The sequence below is a fragment of the Orycteropus afer genome, unplaced genomic scaffold (genome assembly GCF_000298275.1).
Source record: "Orycteropus afer afer isolate SDZICR_OR568_19922 unplaced genomic scaffold, OryAfe1.0 scaffold00002, whole genome shotgun sequence".
Lineage (NCBI taxonomy): Eukaryota > Metazoa > Chordata > Mammalia > Tubulidentata > Orycteropodidae > Orycteropus > Orycteropus afer.
In genome coordinates, this window is record NW_006921589.1 from 37,734,561 (window position 1) to 37,744,364 (window position 9,804).

Consider the following 9,804-nt stretch of genomic DNA (forward strand, 5'->3'; position numbering starts at 1 on the left):
GCATAGTGCCTAAGGCACTTGACTGCTAACCAGAAGGCTGGCAGTTCAAACCCACCAGCCACTCCATGGAAGGAAGGTTGGCAATCTACTTCCACAGTGATACTGCCTCGGAAACCCAAGGAGGGGTTGCTGTGGGTCAGGGCCAACTTGACTGCACATAACAAAATCTTTAGGAAAGTAGATGGCTCAGTCTTCCATGGAGTGGCTGGTGGGTTTGAACCACCAACCTTCTAGTTAGCAGTCAATTGCCTTAGGCACTATGCCACCAGAGCCCCTTCAATAAATAAAAGGGCAACCTTTATTTCTTACAGTTATGGCTCCAAAGCCCCCCAGAGTGATAGATGGCAGGCTACAGATTTCCTGCTGGGTACTCACAAATGGGAAGGCAGATCTTAAAAGTTGCTAAAAAGTGGAAGCAAAAATGGCATACTATTCAAAAGCCCAACACGAGGACATCCCTAGCTTGCTAGTCACAATCCAGTAGCTTCACTTTTTGTTTAAACATTTAAGCAACATTTCCAGTTCAATGTACTTAATATTTATGATACAGTATGGAAGCATAAGCTGTGATGTTCCGGTGGCTGAAGCATTTGGCTGCTAACCACAAAGGTCAGGAGTTCAAACCTACCAGCCAGCCACCTGGTGGAGAAAGATGAAGCAGTCTAAAGAAGTACAACATTGGAAACCCTATGGGACCATTTTACTGTGTCATACAGGGTCATCAAGTTGGAATAGACAGCAATGGGTTATGGAAACTTAGCTTTTAAAACAGTACCTGGGTGTGCATGTTGGCATATTTGTAAGATGTAACCTGTGGCTGTCTGGATTTACTAGGTGATACATTTAAGGGACAGAATCTTGTATAAAAGTACAATAATTTTTTTCACCAGGACTTCATCTTTTTTCTTGTAGCTGTATAATCAAGGCCTGGTGTAGGTGGAAAGAAATTCTAGTCTCCTCAGTATGACCCTGAGGGTGCTGCATAGAGGTTTGGGTGGTTTGAATCAAGTGATCTTGCACTATATTGCTTGGACAAAAATAGAAAAAAATCTATATGACAAAGTCGCTTGAAAACCTGCAGCTAGAATGCCTTTGGTATAGTAATCTGGTTGTGGTAACTAGGAACAAGGACTGGTCAGCAGAGGTCACTGAATAAATTATATACAAGCTACTTAGGTTCTAGACACTGCTTTACTTGGGTGAAGGTGCACCAAGCTCTATATGAATATATTAAGTCTGTCACACTGTATACCTAGTGTCTGTAGACAGCAGGTACTCAGAACATTTAATGAAAACATTCATATAAACATGTATTTATGTAGGGAACTTACTTCGACCCCTTGTTGATCTGAAGATACGAAGTTAATAGTACTACAATTACAGTGCCAAAGGATTGAGTATGGAAAAGGAAGGTCAATAGTGATTAAAGATTACTTTTTGCTCAGATGTGTCCAACTCTTGTTACTATGAAAGTATTTAAGACATGAAATGCTGTAATTAAACTTAACTGTGTCTATGTAAATATACATGGTAACAATATAAAATATTTCAATGACCAAATAACTATACAAAAAATAAACAAATTAACTTTATTAAGTTATCTTTTAGTCCTGACATTGATTTGTTTAAAATAGTTTGAAATACATTACTGAAAATGAGTACACATAATAAATACAAAATAGGGATGCATAGTGCTGGAGACATCAACAGTGTTACCTACTGTTTTAGAAAAAAATTTGACACAATTAGCATTAATGGAAAAGCAGCCAAAGTACGTGGGAGAGGGCTGCAAACTACTAGAAAAGTAGCTTAAAGCTTTGGACCACTCACCAAGAGAAATACTCACTGTTTACCTGGGCACTAACTTCACTACAGCACTGAATTCTCTACTACCTGCCATTCATAACAATTTGGAAATACCAAAAGTGCCCAGTAACCTTCCATTAAATTATTTTTAAATCAAAGTTTTAACTTTAAATATCTGATGATTACTCAAATATCCTAAGCCACGAGGCAGGCCTTAAAACAATAAGTTACAAATACTCTGAATTTAATAACTTAAACATGGTATGGTTACTATAAACCACAGAGCATGAGTATTTCCACTAACCTTTCAGGTAGGTAATAATTAAAAAGTTTAAGCTTACAGTTTCAATTTCTGCTCAGAAGTGTGATGTCAAGCAATAGTGGTGACATCCCATTACTGTAAATGCAGAACATGCTAATGTACATAATACTTGGAATTATATTTGATTGAAGAAATAATTATATGTACACGTTCCACATTCTTTTCAACGGTGCAGATTTATGATCAAAGCTGGGTTAAACAAGTGCTTTCTGACTTCTGAAAGCAAATGATGAAAGCACTTCTAAAAGTGAGTAATTAGTTATAAATAGTGACCCCAGTTCATTCTTCCTTTTATGTGTGATGAACTTCATGAAGCATTAATTCTCGAGGTATATTTGTTTCTTTACCATACAGCTTACATGCTCTTCTTTCAAAGGCAGCTACCATCTGCTTTACAACTTCATCAAAAAACAGCGTGGCAAGCTGAGAGTGTAGAAGTGAGCGAAATTCAAATGACACCTGTAGAAACACGTTAATTAATTTAGGAAGATCTTTTACTGCATTCTCCACTTAGGACAGTGGTACTCATACTGTGAACCGGGCTAGCTGGCAGGTATCTATGGTAGAACCGTGGACATGTTTAGATGAGGTTTTCAGTATTCTCAGAAGAGGAAGTCACTGCAGTAAGGACAACTGCTGACAGAAATAAGCAAACGAAGCTGAAGCCTTCTTAGCAAGTTAGAGAAAGGCAGAAAAAAAATTTGCTGAATATCATACTTAACACTCTGGCTTCTTATTAACGTGCCTCTTTTATACCCACCCAACCCCCAAAAGTGAAAAAGAAAAGGGACTAATCCTTCTGATGGGTCATCATGCCCCTGAGTAGTAGCAGGAAGAAGATGAGATCAAATGTGTGCACGCACACTTCTGCCTGATCCTTAAAACAGATGGGGTAGGTAGTTCTACCTTAAAGCAGTCAATGCCTTAGAACTTAATTTATATCTTCTCATTGTTGCCAAAAAATTCAAGGCAGCTTGTTTAAGAATTAGTATTTTAAAGATCAAATAATCTGCTAATTAAAAAAAAAATTTAATTTTGCAATTTGAAATTTAAAAGAGTTGCTAAATAGTACAAAGAATTCCCATGCCATCACTCAGACTCCCCTATATTAACATACTAAAAAAACAAACCAAAACCCATTGTCATCGAGTTGATTCTGACTCATCACAGCCTCCACTGGGTTTCCAAGGCAGTTAACCTTCATGGAAGTAGACTGCCCCATCTTCCTTCTGTGGATGGATTAGAACTGGCAGCCTTTTGGTTAGCAGTCAAATGCCTTAGGCACTGTGCCACCAGAGCTCCTAACATCTTATATAACCACAGTAAAATGATGAAAATCAGGAAATTAACAGAAGAAGTTAATACTACTTTTAAGTTCTTTTAATTCTGATTCTCGGGAGCCCTGGTGGTACAATGGTTACGTGCTAGGCTGTTAACTGAAAGGTTAGTGGTACAAACTCACAAGCCACCCTGTGGGAGAAATGTCACAGTCAGCTTCCGTAAAGATTGTACCCTTGGAAACTCTGAAGCAGTTTTACTCTCTCCTATAGGGTGGCTATGAATCAGAACTGACAGCACACAAGAATTCTGACTCCTAGAGGTATATTGAAGATAGTTCAGACCTGCAGATTCTGGGTGGACCAAAATATCATGCTCTTATTTATATATTAACATATCTACTCACTTAACGACTATCTTGTTATCCAACATTTCACATTTACGACCAAAAAGAAAAGTACTATCTGACTGTTTTAAGCATTAAAACATAAGTATGGATATAATGAATGGACCAGGTGCAAGGTTAGCTATGATGGTTAAAGTTATGTGATTTTCACTGGCTTGACAGTTATGTAATGATGTAATTTGGCAGTTATGTAATGATGTGGCACTCCATTTTTGGATAATGTCTAGTTTTGAATAATATCAATTTTGGCATAACAACTTGGTCTCTGGAGCCTAACTATGTCAGTAAGTGAGAAGTGGGTATATAATAATGCTATTATCTAATCTATAGAACTTATTCAAACTTTCCCAATTGTCCCATTAGTGTCCACTAATTTTTTAATGAAACAAACTCGTGTTAAGAAGACTATATAGTAATTTAATCAAAATTAGGACTATTTCTTTAAAATTTAATGCCTGAATTGCAAATATAGAGAACCCATGGGAGCTAACCAGAAGGCTGGTGGTTCAAACCTACCAGCCACTCCTTGGAAGGAAGGTGGGGCAATCTACTTCCGTAGTGATACTGCCTCAGAAACCCAGAGGGGTCGCTATGAGTCGGGTCCAACTCGACGGCACATAACAACAACAACAACAATGTAGTAGTATCTGTCAGCAAAGAAAATGACACAAGTGGTTTTAAGTTTTCTGTAAAGTAATGTGAATAAGTAAATTAACATAGTCTTCAAATCCTAAAACCATATTTCTCCCCTTTTCATGTAATTAATTTCTGCATCTTGTAATGAAAGTAAAGATTTAATTTGGTGTCATTACACTGGTATTAAGGTTAAAAATTTTTATTAAGCTGTTAGTAAAAGTGATGGATTGTATCTTAAGATCTCTGGACTTACAAAATTTAGAAAACAGAAATGTGAACATTCAAGAGTACAAGAAATAAAATAGAAAAAAAAGTTCATCAGCATTCTTTCCTATAAAGTTAGTGGAGAAAAGGGTAATTCAATACTGAGAAATGTGAAATGTTTTAAAAATCTGTTTTAGTAATCTCTGTTGTTATGTGCCGTTGAGTGAGACCCAACTCATAGCGACCCCTCCTTGGGTTTCCGAGGCGGTGTCACTACGGAAGTAGATTGCCTAACCTTTCTTCCAAGGAGTGGCTGGTGGGTTTGAACCCCCAGCCTTCTGGTTAGCAGTCAAGTGCCTTAGGCACTATGCTACCAGAGCTAATATCTATGCGTATAAAATTAATCATGCCATTTGCATTCTATTAAGTGGATTATTCCTTCTGCACTGGATATTTGGGATAAATCAAGGACTCTATGAGAAACTTACTGAAAAATCCAAAGTACAAGTTCTTGGGTAGCCAGGAAGACCCGGGCTAAAACGCCAAATAGTCTCCAAATGATTGAAAAGCCTCCCATCTGTACAGGATGCCTAGAACAAAATTAAAAAAAAATAAAACTACAGTAAAATACCACTTGGCATTGGGTAGAATCTACTATGATTGAGATGGATTTCTTTGAAAAGCAAACAATTTTTATAGGTTGAGCTCAGGTGATAAAGCCACTTAATTTTTAAGCTTGGTACTAGGAAGTAATCTCAATGCCATTAAAAGCCTTTTTTCTTTTCTCCTGGGATCCCTAACATTAGCATTGTTCTCTTTTCCACTGTTACTATCCATTGTGCTGCTTAACTCTCTCTTCTCCAGGAACAAAACAAGGAGTGATTTTCTGGCAGCTTATTGCTGTTTAAATGAATTTTTCTAGCTCTGCCACTTACAATTTGATCCTAAACAAGTTAATTCCCTGTACCATATTTCCTTAATCTGTAAAATGAATATAAAGCCTGTCATAGCATCACTATGAGATGACTAAAAAATCTGTAAAGTACCTGGCATAGGTCCCTAGGATAATTCTGTAATTCTCCCTTATATACAAGATTTTCTCTTGTTAAATCACATTTAATCTTTCTTATACTCTTCATTACCAGAGGCCTCTACAGTTCTAGTTTTCCTTTAAATATGACCCAATCCTGGGCTCTGACCCATTTTTTTCTTATCTATTCAGAGCCAATGTATATTTTATATGTGTGTTTTCACACTGAAACACAACAGTATGTTTCAGTATGCCTTCTCTCAGTAGCAGACCAATTTTTAAATTCCTGTTTCAAAGTCTACACTCTTTCCCCAATTAAGTCTTAACTTTCCAGGTCTTTTGGCATATCCTGAGGCCAATAAGTGATCAAGCCCCTCTACCCTCCTTTTCTCTGATAACTTATTTCCCTCAAGAATTTAGACTGTTCCTTCCCTAAGATTAAAATCCCTATGGGTATAAATTAGAAAAATAATGACAAGTATAAAAAATAAACCAAACTCACTGCCATCCAGTCAATTTCGACTCACAGCGACCACCTTTGGGTATCTGTAATTTTTTATAGAAGTAGATTGCCCAGTATTCCTTCCCCGGAGTGGCTGGTGGGTTTGAACCACCAACCTTCTAGTTAGCAGTCAAATGCCTCAGGTACTATGCCATCAGAGCTCCTTTAACAACCATATAGGTAACTATTTTCCCCCAAAGTAAACTAAGTCACTCTTTCTTCCCCAGTTATAGCTTCCATAAGCACAAAACCTAAGACAATCTGTGGCAAGATCCAGAATTTAGCCAGAGAGATGAAGTCTAACTAGGAGTCAAATAACTAAAAATCCATTAATAGTTTTAGTCCTAATTTTCTCTTGATCTAAACCCTTCTGAATTACTTATGGCACAGTATTATAAAGAACCACCACCATCTGTTAATTTGTCCTACAGTGGTGGCCTGCATGTTGCTATGATGCTAGAAGCTATGTCACTAGTATTTCAAATACCAGTAGAGTCATCTATGGTGGACAGGATTCAGTGGGGCTTCCAGACTAAGACAGACTAGAAAGTCCTGGTGATCAACTTCCAAAAATTAATCAATGAAAAACTCTTTTGCTCACAACAGCTTGTCTGAAACAGTGCTAGAAGATGAGACCTAGGCTGGAAGGCATTACACAACGGCTGCAAGAATGCATTCACACATGGTAACAATCAGGAAGAGGGTGCAGGACCAAGTAACATGTCATTATATTGGACGTAGGATCACCATGCGTTGGACCTCACTCAATGTTAACATTTTAAAAAAGATCAGCTGTACCCAAACTAAAATGTACTTACAAAACTATGCTCTACTTGGACATTTTATATTAAAAAAAAAAATTTAATTTCTGTAATAGAAATGAGTGAATGTTTAATAATAACTTAGATGAATAATTCAGATGATACAGAAGCTTCCGTAAGTGGAGTTATTACCACAACTGACCACAACTGATAAAACGCCAACATTACCCAACTCTTCATCATCAGAGTAAATTTTTATGATTTGTGTATGTTTTTATGTATATACATATGTATGAAAATATACCCATTAGTTTATACATAATGTCTCTAATCCCCAAAGACAAAGATCAGATGTATAAAGATACTATCAATAAAAGGAAGTAATAATGGGGAAAAAAAAAAAAAAAGGTATTCGATTACATCTGAACTGACTTATGATGGAGTCATCAGAATGGAACCTGTCATAAATCAGGGACTACTTGTGTAGAAGTGTGACCTTCATAAGCAAGGAACGTTCTTGATTCCACTACTGTAATACTGGCAGTACTAGTGATAGAGACACAGGGATAAAAAAAGGGCCCCTCCATCCAAGGGGCTCAGGCTTGTCAAGAAGTCTAGCTGAATAAATAAATTATAATAGAATGATAAGAAAAGTAAACATAGCAGTATAAAGCCCAGAAGAATCACAGAAGTAAGCATGATTATCTGTATGAATGGAAAAAGAAAGAGATGTGAGATAGCTAGATACTAAAGGATTAATAAACAAGGTGTTAAGTGTATTACAAGTAGAAGAGGGAACAATTTACAAAGGCATAGACTGTGGAACAAACACAGTGCAGTATGTTTAAAGAACTGATATGGTATGGCCTGAATATGAAGTGTACAGTGGGGGAGGGGGCACAGGAAGAGAACAGGCATATCCTGGAGATATTGCGGGCTTGGTTCCAGATTACTGCAGTAAAGTGAATGTGGCAATAAAGTGAGTCACACAGTCATTTTAGTTTCCCAGCATATAAATGTGGTGTTTACACTACACTGTAGTCTATTAGCTATGCAACAGCACTATGAAAAAGTTTGAAATACTGTGAGAATTGCCAAAATGTGACACAGAGACATGAAGTGAGCATATGCTGTTGAGAAAATGGCAATATTTGAGAAGCTCAATAAAACAAACTACAATAAAATGAGATATGCTTGTATATGGTCTGTGGGCAATGTTAGAGTTTGACTTTATCCTGTATGTTTTGAGAAGCCAGGGAAGAGAAGAAATTAGAGAAGAAAAATGAGATTTTTGAGAGTTCCAAATAAAAGCAGCATGGTATACTGAGATTAAAAGTATATGAGTGTTCTGGTTATCCGGTGCCACTCTAACAGAAAATACCACAAATGGGATGGCTTGAACAAACAGGAGTTTATTCTCTTACAGTTTGGAGGCTTTAAGTCCAAGTTCAAAGTGCAGGCTCTGGGGGCTGGGTGAAAGCCCCTCCTTCAACCCTGGGCTTTAGCTCTGCCTCCTGTTCCTGGCCCAATGGAGCTAAAGACTTTTCTATACTCAGACAGCTGCTGGCTGCTGAGACTGACAAGCCCAAGGTTGACAAAAAAGGCACAGTTCTGATGTTACCAAACCACACGGCAGGCCATTAACTCAAGTCCATTGAAAGTCTCAAGGTCAGCAGAGCATGACAGCTGCTGAACAATGACACGGCTACATTCAGGGTTCAAGCATGCCAAAAACTAGAGATCATTCCCAAAGCTGTTTCTTATATAGAGGAAGCAGACCACATACCCAAAGCAGCTACACAGCTGCTCCAACAGACTCCACCATGGAGCTGATTTCCAGTCTTATCATGGGGAATACTATATCCAGATACCCAGCCTCTCAACCAGGCCCAGCCAAGTCGACACATAAACATGACCACCACAATAAGCTTCATTGATAAGAGATTGAGGTAAGAGAATAAAAAATAAGAATTTAAGATTATAGAAATAGAGAGTCCTGGTAAGATGGCAGAATAGGAAGAAAGAGGGCACAGACCCTCTTCAACAAAGAAAAGGGGAACCAATTAACACAGATACAGAAGATAATCCTGGACCCCTGAGCCTTGAAGGGAAGAATATAGAAGTGGACTAAATTCCAACTAGCAGAAGAATTTGCATGAAAAACCAAAAAAGGAGACATACGGAGCTGCGGTCTGGCAGTGATCCTGATGGCACATACAGCTTGGATATTGCCGAGTGGTGGGAGGACCTAAGAAGTAACCTAAAAATCAGCCCTGCTAGCCAGGGGCTGCACAGAGGACTGCTCTGGTGGCTGGGGAATAAAAGGGGAGGGAGCGAAGAGGATGGTGGCGGGCTGAGCTGTGGACTTCTGTTTGTCCAGAGGGTGTAGCCATTTTGAATGTTTACAAATGGTTTGACCATTTTGGATATTTAAAGTGATAGTATTCTCCCAGATTCCAGGGGCTTAAGAAGAGGCTCCACTTGTCTGCCAGTAACCCCAAGGGCATTCCAGACCTGGATGACTGGAAAGGTGCAACGTTCGCCTTGTTACTCTTATATCCCTCCTGGTGAACGGAAGTGCAGCCATCCCTCACTCCCACCCACCTTCTGGGCCCACAGGAACTCCATCCCAGTCTGTGTGCTCTGACAGAGCCTGGGTGCCCTGCCCTGCCCTCCCCCAATTTTTTTTTCCCTTTCTTTTGTCTGTTTTTCAGTTTACTTGTTCTTGTCTGTTTTAAAACTACTATTATTATTATTGGGAGCTCTGGTAGCATAGTGGCTAAGACACTTGCCTGCTAACCAGACGGCTGGCGGTTCAAACCCACTAGCCACTCCTTGGAAGGAAGGTTGGGCAATCCT

The 9,804-nt window shown here is 38.6% G+C and overlaps 1 protein-coding gene across 1 annotated transcript in view; it reads right to left on the minus strand.

Annotated features, from left to right (window-relative positions):
• Positions 1 to 2,419: 2,419 nt before the first annotated feature.
• The window catches only part of COQ10B (coenzyme Q10B), a 47,247-nt gene continuing 39,862 nt past the window's right edge, over positions 2,420 to 9,804 (minus strand). The window contains exons 4-5 of the mRNA XM_007935414.1: positions 5,141 to 5,242; positions 2,420 to 2,587 (exon numbers count right to left, since the gene is read on the minus strand). Of these exons, the coding sequence (XP_007933605.1) occupies positions 2,420 to 2,587; positions 5,141 to 5,242 (270 nt within the window). The remainder of the gene's footprint in view (positions 2,588 to 5,140; positions 5,243 to 9,804) is intronic.